This window comes from Scyliorhinus torazame, chromosome 27 (genome assembly GCF_047496885.1).
Source record: "Scyliorhinus torazame isolate Kashiwa2021f chromosome 27, sScyTor2.1, whole genome shotgun sequence".
Taxonomy (NCBI): Eukaryota; Metazoa; Chordata; class Chondrichthyes; order Carcharhiniformes; family Scyliorhinidae; genus Scyliorhinus; species Scyliorhinus torazame.
Window position 1 is genome coordinate 25,498,825 of NC_092733.1, and position 19,973 is coordinate 25,518,797.

The 19,973-nt window shown below is 52.0% G+C and overlaps 1 protein-coding gene across 3 annotated transcripts in view; it reads right to left on the bottom strand.

The window, feature by feature from the left end:
• LOC140403319 (adhesion G protein-coupled receptor E3-like) overlaps positions 1-19,973 on the bottom strand; it is a 122,686-nt gene that overhangs the window by 86,494 nt on the left and 16,219 nt on the right. For 2 of the 3 annotated variants that reach the window (XM_072491166.1, XM_072491167.1), the window contains exons 2-3: positions 7,193-7,282; positions 2,157-2,300 (exon numbers count right to left, since the gene is read on the bottom strand). In XM_072491166.1, the coding sequence (XP_072347267.1) occupies positions 2,157-2,300; positions 7,193-7,282 (234 nt within the window). The remainder of the gene's footprint in view (positions 1-2,156; positions 2,301-7,192; positions 7,283-19,973) is intronic. The other variant, XM_072491168.1, reaches the window with a different exon arrangement.

A 19,973-nucleotide genomic window follows, 5' to 3' on the forward strand; every position in this document is an offset into this window, starting at 1 on the left:
AGTCTATTCAAAAGGTAATATAGCGGACACAACGAAAATTCTTACGGTTACACAGGTTTTAGCAAAATCACAAGGCACAAAACAAGTTCCCTTCCCCAAAGCCTCAACCACTATTAAAATCAAGGGAGCTTCGCAAGCTGCTGCGGGTTACTTACGGTCACAGGCTGCAGAGGTCAAGTCAGGGGTGCAGAGGTCGAGCCAGGAACGAAGAGGCCCCCAATTGAAAACACAGCCCCTTTTATATTGCTTTACCTGGCTTTGTTCTGTGATCGGCCAGCCCCTTTTGCATTGAAAAGGTAAGTTTTAAAGTTCCCGCTGGTCCCGCCCCCTTTGAGCCGGTCAGAGCTGTCGAGATGGGAGTACCTCCCCTAGGTCCGCCTCCAGTCTGTTTTTTGAGATAACGAGGTTGAGCTCCCTTGAAGATTTTCAAAGACTTCCATCTGCTCCGGAGATCGCTGCTATGTTGATGGGGTGTTGATTGGATTCTGCTCTGGTGGAGGCCAGGTCATTTACATTTGCATGGGGCTATGACCATCCCATTGTCCTGCTTGCATGCAAGCCTCCTGTGTATTCCCGTGCCCCTTTGTCTGTGTCTTGATGTTATCTTGTTGTCTGGCTCCTTCTTCCTTGTAGCTCCTAGGGGGGTGTTTGTAAATATTTATGTGCTTATGTCCCCACTCAGCTCAGCGGGCCAAGCCTGCTGGGAAAACTGGTTCTGTTCCCTTGGCTGGAAAGTCAGTTTACAGTCTCTGAGTTTCTCCAAAAGAGCCGAATTGCCCGAAAACCTTACAAGAAGGAGGCCATTTGGCCCATCAAGTCTGCGTCCAACCTCTGAAAGAGCAACCTATCTCAGCCCACTCCGCTGCCCTAGCCCTGTAGCTCACGTGCCCGGCACATCTTTGGACATTAAGTGACAATTTTATCATGGCCAATCCACCTAACCTGTACGGGGCGGCAGGGTGGCTCAGTGGTTAGCACTGCTGCCTCACGATGCCAGGGACCCGGGTTCAATTCGGTCTCGGGTGACTGTCTGTGTGGAGTTTGTACTTCCTCCGAGTGTCTGCGTGGGTCTCCTCCGGGTGCTCCGGTTTCCTCCCGCAGTCCAAAGATGTGCAGGTTAGATGGATTGGCCATGATAAATTGCCCTTAGTGTCCAAAACGTTAGGTGGGGTTACTGGGGTGTAGGGATAGGGCGGAGGTGTGGGCTGAAGTGGGACGCTCTTTCCCAGGGCTGGTGCGGACTCGATGGGCCAAATGGCCTCCTTCTGCACTGTCGGGATTCTACGATCTTTGGACTGTGGGAGGAAACCGTGGCACCCAAAGGAAACCCACGCAGACACGGGGAGAACGTGCAAACCCCACCCAGAGAGCCACCGAGGCCGGAATCAAACCCGGGTCCCTGGCGCGGGTGAGGCGGCAGTGCTGACCACTGTGCCGTTGTGCCGCTAGACAAATACCAGGAATGGGCGGGTTGTCTTATGAGGAAAGGTTGAAGAGGATGAGTTTGTATCGGCTGGAGTTTGGAAGAATAAGTGGCGATTTGATCAAAACCTTTAAGATGCTGAGGGGTGCACAGGGTGGATGTGGAGAGGATGTTTCATCTTGTGGGAGACCCTGGAACTCGGGGGGGGGGGGGGCACTGTTTAAAACTAAGGGGTCGCCCATTTGAGACGGCGATGAGGAGAATTTATAACTCTCTGAGGGCGGAGAGTCTCTCGAACTCTCTTCCTCAAAAGTCCGGAGAAGCAGAATCTTTGAATATTTTTAAGGCCGAACCTAATAGATTCTTGACTAACGAGGTGGCGAAAGGTGATCGGGGGTCGGCAGGGATGAAGGGTTGAGGTTACAATCAGATCCGTCAAGATCGTATTGAATGGCGGAGCAGGGCTCGAGGGGCCCAGTGGCCTCCTCCTGCTCCTAATTCACAGGTTAGTCTTCTGTAGGTCAACTGATGTGCTACTTGTATCAATCACAATTTCCAGTTGTTACTGCTCCCAGTCTCTCCAAAACTAGTCCAGTTCCGATCAGGATTTCTATGATGTTTTAATATCTTCTGACAGCCTGGATGCCCCCCCACCCCACCCCCCCCCCAAATGAAGTAGCAAACCGCTGGTGGGTGGCGTCAGAAAGCCGGACAGCTTTGCAGTGATACTGACCTTGGCAGAAGGACACACTGGTCCCATTGAGAAGCTGATTGGACACAGAGGTGAAACCACGCTGACAGCTGCAGTGGAACCCTCCAATCTTGTTGTGGCAGGTTGAATAGGGTCCACAAGGGCCGGCGACACACTCGTCCTTGTCTGCAATGGACAGAAAACGTCATGAGCGGGAGACACAGCGGCATTTGAAAACCTCTAGAATCGTAACTGGAGCCTGATTGATTGGGACGGAGGTCTCTTTCTGCCTGGGCCCGAGAAACGGCAGGGACGGGACGTGGCCACTCAGCACAGGAAGGGTAAAGTTCGGGTCCATGAAACTAATCTGCGAGAAAGAGACCTTTATCGCAAATCAACTTCGTCTGCAGTCACCGTGGCACGACCGCACAGTGGTTAGCACAGTTGCTTCACAGCGCCAGGGTCCCGGGTACGATTCCCCGCTTGGGTCATTGTCTGTGCGGAGTCTGCACGATCTCCCCCTGTCTGCTTGGGTTTCCTCCGGGGGCTCCGGCTTCCTCCCACAAGTCCCAAATGACGTGTTTGTTGGGTAATTTGGACATGCTGAATTCTCCCTCTGTGTACCCGAACAGGCGCCAGAGTGTGGCGACTGGGGGCTTTCCACAGTAAAATCATTGAAGTGTTAAGGGAAGCCTACTTGTGCTAATACAGATTATTATATCGGCAACAGGGGGAGTTAATATCTGAAAAGGACGAATGTACAGGGTTACAGAGAGAAGGTGGGGGAGTGACACTTGGTAAATTGCTCAGAGAGCTGGCACAGACATGTTTTGTTGACCAGTCTCTCTCTCTGCGATGCACCCACTTTCTCACCATCCCTTAATCGCCTCTCTCTCCCCAGATGACAATTACATTTCCAAATGGATCCATTTCTGCTGTCTGTGGTGTTGGGTGTTCTGACACACAGATGAGCCAACACGGTTGTATATGGTACAACGCTATTTTATTTAAACTTACTATGTACAGTTTTGTCTTGACACTCTGCACGTGGGGATTCCCTGTTTGTGATTTTGTAACAGCTCTTCTCCGTGTCTTTGTCCCCAGACCTACTGACCACCAGGTGTCGTGCTCGTGCTTTTTATGTGGTTGGTGTTCTTGTGTGTGATTGGTTGTGGTGTTGTGTGCTCTGATTTGCCTGTTGGTGTGTCCATCATGATGTGTGTGTTTGAATATCATGACATCCCCCCTTTTTACAAAGATATGTGCCTACGTGGTAATAAATATGATCGTGTCGTGAGTGCATCTAAGAGTGTGTGTGTGTCGTGTACAGCATGTGCATATGACGGAACTATTTACATGGGGCGATGTCGGGTGCGTCACATGAACCAAGTTGTACCATAACATAACATGAATGCGAACGAGAGAAAAAAAAAACTTGAACAGTTGTCCAGTCAGACGATATCTGGAACGATAAACAACAACAGGTTATCATGTAAAATTGTGCAACTTGTTAGACATATGAACGGTATTATAAGTCCAGTCTAATGGGCTTGTGACGAGTTCGGGTTGACCGTCAGGGTGGCACACCACTCATCGGCTGGATTGATGGCATTGACCTTGTTGACATCGATGACGGAAACGCGGAAGGCATCCTGGTCATCTGCATCACTTAACTGGAAGTCTTGATGCGTGGGCTGGACGGTCCTGACTTGTCTGCGAGATTGTCGGGGATGTGCCGGATCCATGGGTTGAGCCGAACGACAGTGGGCAGCGTAGTGGCCCATCTTGCCACATCTGAGGCACTGTCGGTTTTTTGCAGGACATTGCCCTTTTAAATGTAGAGCTCCACAATTGCCGCACGTCATGACGTCACGGCGTTCGTTGCGCCACTGCGCATGCGCAGTGCGATCTTGCGGTGGGCGCGCCTGCGCAGTGCGTCCCTCGATGTGGCCGTTATTTTTGGCGCGCACCAGCGCGGGAGACCGCGAAAAGCGCAGGAAGCGGCCGCTGTCGTCCGGGCCGTGGGTCGGGAAGTAATCGACGGCCTGGATGCGTTCGACGTCGTGGGCGGCTTGGCTTGCCGATTCGACGGCTGGGGACCCCCTCCGTGCCAACTCGGATGCCTGAAATAGGGCAAAACGGCAGGTAGCATTTTCGTGGAGGACACAGGCTTCCACAGCAGATGCTAAGGTGAGGCTTTTTATTTTAAGAAGCTGCTGGCGTAGGCCACTAGAGGCAACGCCAAAAACAATCTGGTCCCTGATCATGGACTCTGTGGTGGTGCCGTAACCGCAGGACTGCGCTAGAATCCGGAGGTGCGTCAAAAAGGGTTGAAAAAGCTCCTCCTTACCTTGCAGGCGTTGCTGAAAGAGGTATCTTTCAAAACTTTCATTTACTTCAACTTTAAAGTGCTGGTCCAGTTTGAGGATGACCGTGTCATATTTGGATTGGTTTTCGCCTTCTTCGAACACCAGTGAGTTGAAGACGTCGAGGGCGTGCTGACCTGCGTAGAAGAGGAGCATTGCAATCTTCGTTTCATCCAAGGCACTCTGTTTTTCGGTGGCTCGGATGTACAGGTCAAATCGCTGCCTGAAGAGCTTTCAATTGGTACCTAGGTTCCCCGCGACTTGCAACGGCTGCGGTTTGTCGGTGCGGTCCATGTCCAGAATGGCAGGTTACTTGGCAGGTATCGATCCACTCCTGTACCATGTGGTGTTGGGTGTTCTGACACACAGATGAGCCAACACGGTTGTATATGGTACAACGCTATTTTATTTAAACTTACTATGTACAGTTTTGTCTTGACACTCTGCACGTGGGGATTCCCTGTTTGTGATTTTGTAACAGCTCTTCTCCGTGTCTTTGTCCCCAGACCTACTGACCACCAGGTGTCGTGCTCGTGCTTTTTATGTGGTTGGTGTTCTTGTGTGTGATTGGTTGTGGTGTTGTGTGCTCTGATTTGCCTGTTGGTGTGTCCATCATGATGTGTGTGTTTGAATATCATGACACTGTCCATTTCCATGGCCTCCCCTTGGTCACCTCTGACTAACATCTCCCACTAACACTTTAAATGAAGGGGTAACATTTCTCTTCCCACCTTTTGCCAAGCTTTCTATTTTGCATATATCGGACGGGATTCTCCCATCCCGCGTTTTACGAGGGCGTGAAAGGGCTGCTGCCAGGAATAATTCTGGCCCCTGCAGGGGGACAGCGCGGCGCTGGAGAGGTTCACGCCGCTCCAGCTGCTGATCCCGGCGCGAACTGGGCGCCGCGCGATCTGCGCATGCGCAGTGGTCTCCTCCAACGCGCAGGCCCGACGCGACATGGCACAGGAGTACAGTGGCCGGCGCGTAGGAAAAAAGGCTGGGGGACAGAGAGGCTGGCCCGCCGATTGGTGGGCCCCGATCGTGGGCCAGGCCGCATCGGAGGCCCCCCCCCACCCCCCGGGGCTGGAACCCCCCCCCCCCCCCCGCCTCCCACAGGCTGTCACCCGACCCTTGCACGCAGAGTTCCCTTCGGCTGCGAGCAGGTGTGGACGGCGCCGGCGGGACTCAGCGTTTTAACTGTGGCCGCTCGGCCCATCCCGGGGTGAGAATCGGCGGACCGGCCGCCTAGAGCGGCCCGCGACTGGTGCCGCGCCAAACACGCCGGCGCCAATGGCGCTAATTCGCCGCTCTGCGGAGAATCGCGTGCCAGCATCAGGGGTGGCGTGGCCTGGTCGCGGGGATTCTCCGGCTGAGAGAGTCCCCCCCCCACTCCCATCTTTGGCCTTTGAACCCTTCCCAACGGGAAAATGACCGGTTCTGGATCAGTCCCATCGGAAGTCTTTTTGGTTCATGTCGCGTTCTCCTCCTCGACGGAAGAGAGGTGGAACTTTCCTCAATTTTTCTCGAGAACTTCGGTCGCCATGCCCTTTTCGGTATTTCTTTATTTCGCTTTATATCTACGTTTTTAAAAATTATAGTCTTACCTAAGAACGAGGAGCAGACGTAGGCCACCTGGCCCCTCGAGCCTGCTCCGCCATTCAATAAAATCATGGCTGATCTTTTTGTGGACTCAGGTCCACTTACCCGCTCGCTCACCATAACCCTGAATTCCTTTATTGTTCAAAAATCTATCTATCTTTTCCTTAAAAACATTCAACGAGGTAGCCTCAACTGCTTCACTGGGCAGGGAATGCCACAGACTTGTAATGTTCTTTGATTGGGCTGCCGTGGAATCTCGATATTGCCGTGTGAACAAAGAACGTTAAACTTTGTTTCATAAACAAAGATATTTATTACGAACACTACATTGATGAATAACTAAAATGTCTAAAATGAATGCAGTTGGAAATAAACATCTAACACTAATTTACACAGAGCTGCTCTAATCTGCAACTCCTATCAACTCCATCCAAACACCTTCTGAAGAAACACATGTTGCATCCGGGTCCCGGGACTCCGTACTCGCCCCATCTGCTGGTCGGATGCTAGAACTACAACAGTAAACATATAACTTATAATACACATGTAGATCATAGAATTGATGATGAACTACTCATATTATAGACAGATGATAGTCTGCCTAGCATAACAAGACTCACAACCCTTTGGGTGAAGAAGTTCCTTCTCAACTCAGTCCGGAATTTTGAGGCTGTGCCCCCTAGTTCTATTTTCACCCGCCAGTGGAAACAACCTCCCTGCTTCTATCTGAGCGAAATCTTTATTTCCACCCTTTAATCTGTGGCTTTTCTTCACTGCTACAGGAAGATCGGAATGACGGGCAATCAAACGTCACCACTTGAGATCCCTCACTTACACTGGGCGAGATCGGTGAACCTGATACTCGAGGCAAACCCAAAACAGTGCGTCGTTGGGCCTCAAACCTTTTAAGGTGATCATTAATCTAGTCAGAATGGTGTTTCTGCAGACCTGCATCACGTCAAAATGGTCTGATAAAAATTGGACGTTGAAACAAAGGGGAAAGACACAAAAAAAATCAAAGGGAGGGAAAGGGGACAAGAGCTTAAACAGTTAAGTGGCGGTAGATAATCGCTAACAGTTTTAGTATTGTAATCAGACAAACTTCAAACTCACCAACACACGTGCCATTGATGTCGCTCGTGTACCCATATCCACATGGCTGAACTTTAACGTGCTGACCACAAGAGAAAGCGAGATAAACCACTAGGAAGGAGAACAAAGGGTCATATGATACATTATTGCCAACATCTCCTATTTGTATCGCCAAGAGAACATGGCGACAGGTTGAATCCATTGTCAGCGAATGATGAATTTGAAATATTGGATGAAAATATAAAATTGGGAGGCATTTCATGAGTGTGAATACCAGGGTGGAAGAGATGGGCCGAACGGCCACTTTCGGTTCCATATATTCACAGCATCATAGAATCCCTCGAGTGCGGAAGGAGGCCTGTCGACCCATCAAGTCTACACCTACTCCTTGAACGAGCACCCCACCAAGGCCCACTCCCGCACCCTATAACTGCAACCCCATAACCTCACCTAACCTTTGACACACTACGGGCAATTTAGCTTGGCCAGTCCATCTGACCCACACAGCTTTGGACTGTGGGAGGAAATGGGAGCAGCCGGAGGAAACCCACTATTGTCAGCTATTCAACGTTTAGGGGCGGCACAGTGGTTAGCACTGTTGCTTCACAGCACCGGGTGCCTCGGTTCAATTCCCGGCTTGGGACATTGCCTGGTGCGGAGTCTGCACGTTCTCCCCCGTGTCTGCGTGGGTTTCCTCCGGGTGCTCCAGTTTCCTCCCACATGTCCCGAAAGACGTGCTTGTTAGGTGAAATGGACATTCTGAATTCTCCCTCTGTGTACCCGAACAGGCGCCGGAATGTGGCGACTAGGGGATTTTCACAGTAACTTCATTGCAGTGTTAAAGTAAGCCTACCTGTGACAATAATAAACATCATTGTTATGTAGACACAGGGAGAATGTGCAATCTCTACACAGACAGTCACCTGAGGCCGGAAATGAACCCGGGTCCCTGGTGCTCTGAGGCAGCAGTGCTAACCACTGTGCCACCGTGGCACCCTTATTCTCTGTAACTCACTGACCAATCAACAGAAAATCATGCGGAGGGGCAGCTTTAACATTGCTTCTTGAACGTTCGCTATCTTACTATTTCTTTGAGCAAGTATGCTGAACAAAACTCACCTTCAATTACTGGAAACTATCAGTCAGAAACCATGCCTCCACCCCCCATCTTCACGGTGTGGTGCATGCTCCCCACCCTTCCCCTTTCTCCCCCTCCCCTCCCATTCCTCCCCCCACCCGCCTGTGGGATTATCATAACTATGAGAACTGCAAGGGTTAATGAAGTGTCGAGAGTAGCCACCAGTGGAAGCTACAGTTACAAGTATATAAGGCAGTGATGCTAAGCCGTGTGGGGGAGTGCATGCAGAGGTTGGGTAGAGAGAGTCAGAAGTACAAATAGTGTGAGTGAGAGCAGATCATAGTTTACATCAGTATTAAGCTTAGCTATAGATGAGTGTAGTTTAAATGTTAATAATCAACTGTGTATTCCTCAGGAGTACGTGTTGAATCCAAATTAGTAGTGTTAATAAATTTATAGCTTTGTTTAAGTTCAAGCTATTTTGTGGTCTTTGTGAACACTACGCCAACCATCCTGAAATAGGCAACACAAAGAACACCAAACAGCCAGCCAGTGAAATGCCCAATTTCTGACTCAGAGGCTACTTACTGAGCTGTGGCTGGCAATGGCAACTGAGGTCAGGAGTGCAGGCAGTGCGGGTTTCCTGCCCTGGGTCCTGATACCTCGTTGGGGATCACAGCTACGCTTTGCAGCAGCTTCAAGCTAAGTCGATGAATCAAAACGTCATTTTCCTTTCGTGGGATGTCGGGCGTCGCCGACTGGGGCCCCAGCATCTGTTGCCCTTCCCCAATTTCCCCTTGAACTGAGTGTCTCGCTGGGCCAGTTCAGAGTGGGCAGTTAAGAGACAACCCCATTACTGTGGGTCTGGGGTCACAAGTAGGCCAGACCGGGTAAGGACGGCAGATTTCCTTCCCTAAAAATGAACCAGATGGGTTTTTGCCTTGGTGGGATTTGAACCCATGTCCCCAGGGTTTTAGCCGGCGGGACTCCGGCCTACCAGCCCGGTGACAATCCCACTATTTCCCATTATATGCTAATGCCACGCCATTACCTCACTGACCAGAACAACCATAACACAAGGGAAGAGAGATGATCCTCGTTCGAGAAAGGCCCTCTGACTGGTTGGGCAGAAATAAATGGATCAATTTTAAACCCGCGTAGAGGGGCCCGCGACCTGCACCGCGCCAACCACACCGCGGCTATCTGCGGAGAATCGCGTGCCGGTGTTGGGGCGGCGTGGCATGGTCGCGGGGATTCTCCCGCCCGGCCCGGGGCTAGGAGAATCCCGTCCCTCATATGGAATAGATGCTTGGATTCACAGAGAGGAAACGTACATTGTAATCCAAAGAGAGTCCAGGAAATGGACATACATTACCACCGACCACAACTGCCTGTTACTGTTGAAATCAAATCATGGGCTGAATGGAGAACTGAAACAAATCCCTTTAGAACATTTATACCACAGGTGGCTTTGTGCCTTTGCTGAGTAATCCACTGCTGAATGGTCTGACTGATGATTTTGGCGGAGAGCCAGATTTCTGGCACACGTGGATAGTCAGCTCAACCACTGCCTCAGTGAGAGAGAGAGAGAGAATGCGGCAGACTGTGTGAGAGAGAGAGAGGCAGACTGTATGAGAGAGAGAGAGAGAGACATTTTCTGTGCGTGAGATGTGCCATAATATGCACCCATGCACATCACGAGGTCAAGACAGGCAGTGACGAACACCCAGGTTATCCAATCAACACACAGGACAGAACACAACCAATCACTAGACAGAACACTAGAGGGGGGATTCCGACTATAAAACACACGAGGCATCAACACTCTGTCCACTGGTGACAACTGTAGTGACAGTCAGGGTGTATATATCAGTTAGCACCTTCTACACATGGATCAGAGCTAGTCTGGTCTAGTTAGTTAGAGTTAGCACACTTAGAGTAGTAGAGTGTCAACCCACAGCCAGCTGTGTGCATTGTTACAGAAGTTCAATAAATCGTATTGAACCAACGCCTACGTTTGGTGTATGCTTTACCGTCTAACTACATCAAGTTGCAGTCTGTGTTACCCCAGGGTAGATAACACGACAAGATGATGTGTTATGTACTCTGGGATAACACAGGCTGCAACTGGATGCAGCTTTGACCAAAAGATACTCCAGACCTTGAAGTTAGTTCAATCTGATTTATTGACCCAGTAGCACAGTTAGCACAGTTCTCTATGAGTTTGACTCTCTGCTAACCTAAGTGTGGTTACTCTGTCTGACTGAACCAGACTAGCTCTTAGCCACGTGCTGGAGGTGTGATACTGTACATACACCCTGACTCACTCTGTAGATGTTCACCAGTGGAAAGAGGCGGAGTGTGAGCGCCTCGTGCCTTTTATAGTGAGATACCACCCCTGAGTGTCCTGCCTGCTCATTGGTCATGTCCTGTTCTCTGTGTTCATTAGCTGCCTGAATGTGCCTGACTGTATATCATTATGTGTGTGTCTGCAGGTCATGACATGAGGGAGACATTTTCTGTGTGCGTGAGAGAGGGACATTTTTTGTGTATGAGAGTAAGGGAGCACACTGTGTTTGTAAGAAAGAGAGAGAGAGTCTGGAAGAGAGAGAGAGGACCACGCTGTGTGTGAGAGCTAGAGAGAGGGGCACACACTACAATATGGAGGGAGAGAGAGAAAGAAGGGGGTACCGTGTCTGGAATAAGGTATGGGGATGTCACCAAGGCAGTATAATCCAGAACTTCTATTTTTTGAGCTAATCTTTTGGCATCTCGCTAGATGATGGTCCGTTCTTCTGGAAGAGTTGGCGTGGGCCTTTGGGGAAATTCTCTGTTAAGTCGGCAGTACTGTTTCAGGTAAACCACCGCATATAAACGCACCAATACCTGCTAATGACGTGCTGGACCTCAGCCTTTCTGATACCTGAACGCTGGTTTGAAATGAGTTGGCCTCGGGTAGATGAAAGGGTTTCTGAGTTTCGCACAAAGCCGGTTCTGGATTCAGCCTGCAGCACAGACACTGCTGATCCGATGGAGCTAACGCAGAGTGCTCGCAGACGGTGATGTTGGCCTGTACGGATCAGCACTGGGCCCGCGGGAGTACATCAGGTTCCGTGTGAGGGATTCATAATGTCCCCCGTGTTTATATCTTTGTGCGTGCTCGCTGCCATCCTGGTTCCATCCAAGGGTCTCATCCCAAAGTCTTGGAATGACCCAACAACATTTCGTTCATAGGAGGCAAGGGAAGGGATTCTCCGTTGGCTGATGCCGAAATCGGGAAACGTGGTTGGGCGGGTCTCCGCGGGTCTCCAGCTCCGATGGGCCGAGTTCCCGACGGGCTGGGGAGGGGGTGGGGTGGCAGTGCAATGGGGTGTGGGGTCGGGGAGCACGGGCACGGAACAACATTGCCGCAGTCGGCAAGGCAGCTGCGCACGCCGCTGACTGCCCGCTGTGAACTTCGTGCCACGGGTTGTGCAGGTGTCCCCCCCCCCCAGGGCACCTCCTTAGGTACCCTCTGGCCCTAGCCGACCCATCAGCGGGATGGGCGCGCTCCAGCACAACCAGTGCCGTCTTGTTGGCTGGGATGGTGTGTGCGGGGAGCGTAATGTGTCTCTGCGGCTGCAGCTTGTCAGCCTCCCGAGTGTCAATCACGGACACAGATCCTGCGCCGTTTCTCATTGGAATCGGTCGTGTTCCACGTGGCGTCGGTGCTAGCCCCTCCGCAGTCGCTGAATCCGTCCAGGGTCGGCTCCAGTTTTGCTGTCTTGAAAGTCCACAAATCCTGCCCAGGCATCAACACTGGGACCAGGAAGGGAGAATCAGACCCAGTGTCCGTCGCCCGTCACATGACATTGGTCCAGCATTGGTACACTGAGTTGAACGTGTTCAATGCAGAGGCGACACTTTGGCATAGGCCGCAGGCCTGTTCTAGAACTTGCCCTTCTTTCATTTTCAGTGCCCCCTGCATGAAACATGTCGAGCTTTCCTCGCGAGCAGCCAGGGCTTTCAGATATGGTCAGCACGGTAGCACAGTGGTTAGCACTGTTGCTTCACAGCACCAGGATCCCAGGTTCGATTCCCGGCTTGGGTCACTGTCTGTGCGGAGTCTGCACTTTCTCCCCCGTGGCTGCGTGGATTTCCTCCGGGTGCTCCGGTTTCCTCCCACAAGTCCTGAAAGACGTGCTTGTAAGGTGAATCGGACAATCTGAATTCTCCCTCCGTGTACCCGAACAGGCGCTGGAATGTGGCGACTGGGGGCTTTTCACAGTAACTTCATTGTGGTGTTAATGTAAGCCTACTTGTGACAATAAAGATTATCGGGGGCTAGTTTAGCACACTGGGCTAAATTGCTGGCTTTTCAAGCAGACCAAGGCAGGCCAGTAGCATGGTTCAATTCCTGTACCAGCCTCCCCGAACAGGTGCCGGGACATGGTGACTAGTGGCTTTTCACAGTAACTTCATTTGAAGCCTGCTTGTGACAAAAAAGCCATTTTCATTTCATTATTATTGTTAGAATGGGCAAGACTGATGGAGGCCAGTGATTCAAACCTCGGGCGTGTTGGGTTTCCTTCAGTCGCTCTTTGCTTGAAGCATTTGAGGCATCAGAGAGGGGGGGGGAGTGCGGGCGGAGGGGGGGGGACACACAAGCGCGTCTTGATAATACCCCGAGCTCGAAGAGTAATTCTCTTGATCTCTGGCATCAGCCCAGCACTAGCCTTCCAGGAGTTGATTTAGAATTCAAATGATGCGATCACAAACCCAAGAACATAAAAGGCTCAGGATGGTGAAACTAGAACCCGAATTGCAGCGCCTACTGAGTTTACCTCTGTCCCATCGTCCTGCCTTCAAAAACAAGTTCAAAAACAGCTTCTTCCCTGCTCTTACCAGACTCCTGAATGACTCTCTTATGGACTTGATGCGACCATCAATTCACTCAAGGACTCGTGTCGGAGTAAAACAGTGGTTTTAATTAACTATCAACTTTGCCTGCCTGCGACTGGTACATACTGAGGACACTCCCACAGGCCAGCTACTCTTATACTCCTTCAAAGGGGCGGAGCCATGGGCTGAGCCCGTACATGTTCCAACATCCTCCAACATCTCCCCCTGTGGGTGAAGCCATACAATGGCCCACAGATAAAACATAGAACATAACTGGTGAATTAACTGTATTTACATTCACCACAGGACTGAACTGATCTCTCTACGCATCTTCTCCACTGAGTAGTGCAACACTCCATATGCTTCTGTGTCTATGTATTTACATTGCGTATTTATGTATGCCCTATGTTTTTTTATGTATGGAACAAACTTTCTTTGAAATTTAGAGTACCCAATTCTTTTTTTTCCAATTAAGGGGCAATTTAGCCCGGCCAATCCAACTACCCTGCACATCTTTTTGGGTTGTGGTGGTTGTCATAATATACATTCATGCACATAATGAGGTAAAGACAAGCAGTGACAGACACCCAGGTTAGCCAATCAATACAGAAGACAGAACACAACCAATCACCAGACAGAACACTGAGGGGGGCGTCCTACTATAAAACACACGAGGCATCAGCACTCCGCCTCTTTCCACTGGTGACAACTGTAGTGACAGTCAGGGTGTATAGATCAGTCAGCACCTTCTGCACGTGGATCAGAGCTAGTCTGGTCTAGTTAGTTAGAGTTAGTACACTTAGAGTAGTAGAGTGTCAACCCACAGCAAACTGTGTGCATTGTTACTGAAGTTCAATAAATCTTATTGAACCAACGCCTACTTTACAGTGTCTGCTTTACAGTCCAACTGCATCCAGTTGCAGTCCGTGTTACCCCAGGGTAGATAACGCGACAGGGGTGAGACCCGTGAAGACACGTGGAGAATGTGCAAACACCCCACGGACAGTGACCTGGGGCCGGGATCAAACCCGGGTCTACAGCGCCGTGAGGCAGCGGTGCTAGCTGCTGTATGGAACGATCTGCCTGGACTGTACACAGAACAATACTTTTCACTGTACCTCGGTACACGTGACAATAAATCAAATCCATTCCAAATCCAATCCAATCCTTGGCCTGTATGCGGTTATATTCATAGGATCATAGTGTTGTTGGAGTTACACCAGTCCAGGGGAATCGGGAGTATTCCATCACACTCCTGGCTTTCATCTTGTAAATGGTGGACACGCTTTTGGGGAGTCAGGAGGTGAGTTACTCACCTGTTCCTGGCCAATGGTGACCCCTCAGGATGGTGATATTTACAGGACGGAGGCAATTTAACTGCTTGGATTCAGGGGCAAAATTCTCTGGTATCGGCGCGATGTCCGCCGACCGGCGCCAAAAACGGCGCAAATCAGTCGGGCATCGCGCCGCCCCAAAGGTGCGGAATCCTCCGCATCTATGGGGGCTGAGCCCCAACCTTGAGGGGCTAGGCCCGCGCCGGACTAATTTCCGCCCCGCCAGCTGGCGTGGAAATTACATCTCCGGGCGGCGCATGCGCGGGAGCGTTAACGGCCGCTCACGGCATCCCCACGCATGCGCTGTGGAGGGAGTCTCTTCCGCCTCCGCCATGGTGGAGACCGTGGCGAAGGCAGAAGGAAAAGAGTGCCCCCACGGCACAGGCCTGCCCGCGGATCGGTGGGCCCCGATCGCGGGCCAGGCCACCGTGGGGGCATCCCCCCCGGGGCCAGATCGCCCCGCGCACCCCCCCAGGACCCCGGTAAGGTAGGTGGTTCAATCCACGCCGGCGGGACAGGCATCCTAGCAGCGGGACTTCGGCCCATCCGGGCCGGAAAATCGCTGCGGGAGGGGGGGGCCGCCAACCGGTGCAGCGCGATTCCCGCCCCCGCCGAATCTCCGGTGCCGGAGAATTCGGCAACCGGCGGGGGCGGGATTCACGCCAGCCCCCAGCGATTCTCCGACCCGGCGGGAGGATCGGAGAATCTCGCCCCAGACATCCAGCTGCAGGCTGCCACTGTGCGTCGGTGGAGGAGGGAGTGAATGCTTGTGGATGGGGTGCCAATCAAGCTTTGTCCTGAATGGCGTCGAGCTACTTGAGTGTTGCTGGGGCTGCACTCATCCAGGCAAGGGGCTGGGATTCATAGTTGAGTATCGCAGAATGGCTTTCTAAATACGTTCAGGCTTTTCTCAAGGTGTTTGCTTCATGGCCCAGGGTCGGACCTCAATTCAAAATCGGAACTGGCGGAACTCCAATTTTCTGGAATTCGTGGCTTCCATTCCCCGTCCCTAAGATTGGGAATCCCGATTGGGCGGAGAATCCCGCACCGGGCCAAAAACGGGTTTGGTGCCGTGCGCCAGTGACATGTCCTCCGAAGGAAAATCCACCTTTGCAGCACAGAAAGAGGCCATTCGGGCCGACCCATTCATGAGGCGGGATCCTCCCCCCCCCCCCCCCCCCCCCTCCCCCGCCAGCCGGCCAATGGGGTTCCCCATTGTGGCCATCGGGATTCTCCATTTGGTGATCGGGTGGTCAATGGGGTTTCCCATTGTGCGGCAGCCCCGCGCCGTCGGGGAACCCCCCCCCCCGAGCTGCCGGCAACATGGAGAATCCCGATGGCGGAGAATCCAGCCAAAGATGTTGGTGCACCACTCGAACCTCTTCCCGTCTTTCCTTATCTAATTCTGTTGTGATCCCCCCCCCCCGGCCGCCCCCCCCCCCTCCCAATGTTCCCTTCTCCTGCATGTGTGGGCCTCCTTTACTGCATCTCCTCCAGCAGGTGGTGATGATGTGGGGATGGAGAGCGGGGGGGGTGGGGGGCATTGGGCACCGAGCAGATGGGGGGGGTGGGGGAGCTGGTCGGCTCCTGTGAGCCCCTCCCTGCAGGAAGCAGCGTCCTTCAACAAGCTTGAGGGGTGGAAACGGAGAGAAAGCGACCGGGATTTGAAGGTGGCAGCGGCCTAGGGCAGTTCGAAGGCCCGTGGGAGTGGCTGGAGAGGCAGTCAGGGGAATCGGGGCCTAGCCCCACTGACTGGCAACAGCCCTAGAGAGAGAGAGGGGAGCAAGGCCCGAACAGGCCTGGTGGGTGCTGTGCTGAGGAGCAGAGGCTCAGGCTCGGACAGACATCTGGAGCATGGCCAGTAAATACTCGATGTAAACAGCCGTTTCTTGGTATTATGCTTTCCCTTGACAATATATGGAGTTTTGATGCTCGTGGAATAAAGGAACTTTGTTCTTTGACTTATATGGAGTTCCATGTGTTCAAACCTCTATCCCACGGTACAGTGTCCCAAATCCAGCTGCCTAATAAGCAGTGATGTCTAAAAGACTGGGCCTTTTTGGAACGTGCCTTGCTTTCATTGAAATTGAAAATATAACGTGCCTGGACAATATGGATCGGCACTGCATCGCTGTGGCGTGGGGCCCGATTAGTCATCGGTTGAGTTTCTTCACACGCTAGTCTATTCAGAGGTGGGAGCAGAGTCCTCGAATACTTGGAAGGCAGAAGGAGATAGGTCATTGATGGCCAAGAGGGTGAAAGGTTATCGGGGAGGGGTCGGCAGGAATGAGGGGTTGGGGTTACAATCCAAATCAGCCGCGATATTATTCAATGGCGGAGCGGGCTCGAGGGGCTCCTCCCGCTCCTAACCCGTACGTTTGTAAATCACGCTTGAGATAACCTTGATGCAGTGCATGTTAAAGTCCGGGATTGCCTCAAACGGGGCGGGATTCTCCGGTCTCCCAGGTGTTTCTCGGAGGGGCCGAACCGCCAGACCGGCGCGGGGTGACTCACGCAGTGGGTAGGCAATGCCGGCAGGATACAGAGAATCCCAACGGCCGGAGAACTCCGGCCCATGGGTGGAATCTCCGTCCCGCCAGCCACATTTCCTGCCGCTGTGCCCCCCCCCCCCCCCACCCCCCCCCGCCCCACCCGCAAACAGGGGCTGGTTTAGCACAAGGTTAAAGAGCTGGTATTTAAAGCAGGCCAGCAGCACGGTCCAATTCCCGTACCAGCCTCCCCGAACAGGCGCCGGAATGTGGCGACTAGGGGCTTTTCACAGTAACCTCATTTGACAATCAGCGATTTTCATTTCATTCTTTGCCGAGTGCCAAGAATATGAAACCAGGGCCCCTGGCCGTTCAATGGTCGGGTTGGCACAGTTGCGAGCGCTGTTCTTGACAAACAAATAGGCTCGCATCTCCAGTTCAGTTCCCTGCTGGCATGTCTCATAACCCAAATCCACATCAAACACTTTGCAGTTGGCCACCACAAGCCTGCACGGAATTTTGGTTTCATTGCCCACGAAAGCAGGACACACAAAAACAAGTCAGGTGAGGCAGAGGCTCAGTTGGAGCCTGGGTTTCGCCCTGTTGGCTTGTGATGCACAACATGGCCGAACAGCATGGGTTCAATTCCCGTACCAGGTGTTCCTCCCACAGTATCAAAGATATGAAGGTTATGTGGATTGGCCGTGCTAAATTGCACCTTGGTGTCCAAAGATTCGGTGGGGCTATGGGGTTATAAGGATAGGGGAGTGGGACCCAGGTCAGTGCAGGCTCAATAGGCCGAATGGCCTCCTTCTGCACTGTTGGAATTCTATGAGTCTCTGAAGGCCCTGCCTTTTCAACCTTGTTGCCTGAGGTGTGGTGATTCTTAGGTTAAATAACACCAGTCAGTTCTCACCCTCAGAGCGGAAAGCAGCCTATGGTCATCAGAGACTATGGTGACTTTACTTTGTAGGCAGCACAGTGATGCACGATCAACAAACTCAAAGACGAGGTTGTAACATAACTGAAGGCTTTAATAGACTAGATCTGTTCCCCAGCAGCTTCGGTACAGAATGAGGGCTGCTGGGATGGCACCGGTTCTTATACCCCACCTGTCAGGGCGGAGCTACATACCAAACAGCCAATGGTAAACTCCTAGGTTTACCCAATGGTCTACAGCCTCTCGGGTACTGCAATACCTAATACCACACACGGTAACACAGTGGTTAGCACAGTTGATTCACAGCTCCAGAGTCCCGGGTTCGATTCCCGACTTGGGTCACTGTCTGTGTGGAGTTTGCACGTTCTCCCCGTGTCTGCGTGGGTTTCCTCCGGGTGCTCCCATTTCCTCCCACAGTCCAAAGATGTGCAGGTTAGATGGATTGGACATGCTAAATTGCCCTTAGTGTCCAAAAAGTTTAGGTGGAGTTACTGGGTTACGGGTACAGGGTGGAGGCGTGGGCTTGCGTAGGGTGCTCTTTCCAAGGACCAGTGCAGACTCGATGGGCCGAATGGCCTCCTACTGCACTGTAAATTCTATGATTCTATGATTTGACCAGTGAGAGCTCGTCTCCATAATTCCCCAAATCCACGGTTTTCTTGCATTGCAACCTGCGATGACTGTACCTATTTTATTAAGTTTCTTGGAGAGATTGTCACCAAGATTTTACAGCTCCTCCTGCCCAGCAGGATATTACGTCCCGCCCGAGATAGGCGTCAATTTAAATGGCTCACCGCATCCATCAGGGAGACACACTGCGGCAGGAACGTTGGCCTATATTTGTCTTGTTTTAGGCAAGATCCCGTCAGGCCTGTCGAACTCTCGATTCACGAATTGCTGGTGTTACTTAAATTACCGGGGCTCCCACAGTCTTGCGGCAAGGTTTCAATGCTGTGCGTTCAATCGAGTGTGTGTGTCGCGTGTAGATCACATTTGTGCAATTTTAGCAAAGGGGCAGGCCTCAGTCAGGAGCCCATGGATCCTGGCCATGGCCTGGGAATGTGGCAGGGTGGAGAAGAAAGTGGCTGCGATACAGAAGGCAGGAGAGTGGGGTTAAAGGTTTCTATGGGGCTATAGAAATTGGTTTGGCCCTCGTTATAGGCCTGGCTCATAACCCTCCTGCGCCTATTCATTTGGGGTGTCTGGATGATTGTATCATCTGTTCCGGCTGCTTGCCCCTGCGCTCAGCGGGGAGGACGGGTGGCGTTGTCCAGAAACCATGTGGTGTGGCCGACCTGCATTTCTTAAAGGCAGACTGTCCCTCTGAAGAGCGAAGATGCACTGAAGAATATTGCCCTGACTTTTAGCAGGCTTACCTCTGCTCACCCCAGTGACTTCCAAACACCAACTGCAACTAACTCTCCTGTGTGAAATCAGGAAGATCAGATCCGAAACAAAAGGATACCTCTTCCATAACATAACATATTGAAGTAGCAATGTGGCATTCCTGGGATGTTCCAAGCAGGAATTATGTTGAACACCCAAACTTCTCCTTGTTATAAATATAAACAATTTATATCTTTAATGGAGTCAACTGTATTCTTACCAGACCCACGAGCCCCATTATTCATGGAATCCCAAGAGTGGAGAAGGAGGCCATTCGGCCATTGAGTCTGCACCAACCCTCCCAAAGAGCACCCCACCCAGCCATTTAACTGATGTTCGAGTTAAAACCTAGACAGGGAGAGGGTTGCAAGGGTAATGGATGTGGCGCTGGAGGTATGAGTGATAGAGGGCGCGGGTGGAGAGACAGAAGTGCTCCTCGGGAAACCAGGAGGTCCTGAAGGGCAACCTTCAAAAGGGCTTGGGGAGCAAATGGCTAGGATGCGGTCCCCTGCATCTGGTCCCATGGGCCTGGCAGGCAATGCCGCTAGATGTCTAATGATTTCACGCAGTTGGTTAAGGTCAATGAATGCATGGGCACAATGCCATCTTCTGCCCACCACGCCATCAGCTTCTTGCAGTGGTCCATGCACCACATCCCCAAAACTAACCCAGCAGCACTCAGGACATGGAGGTG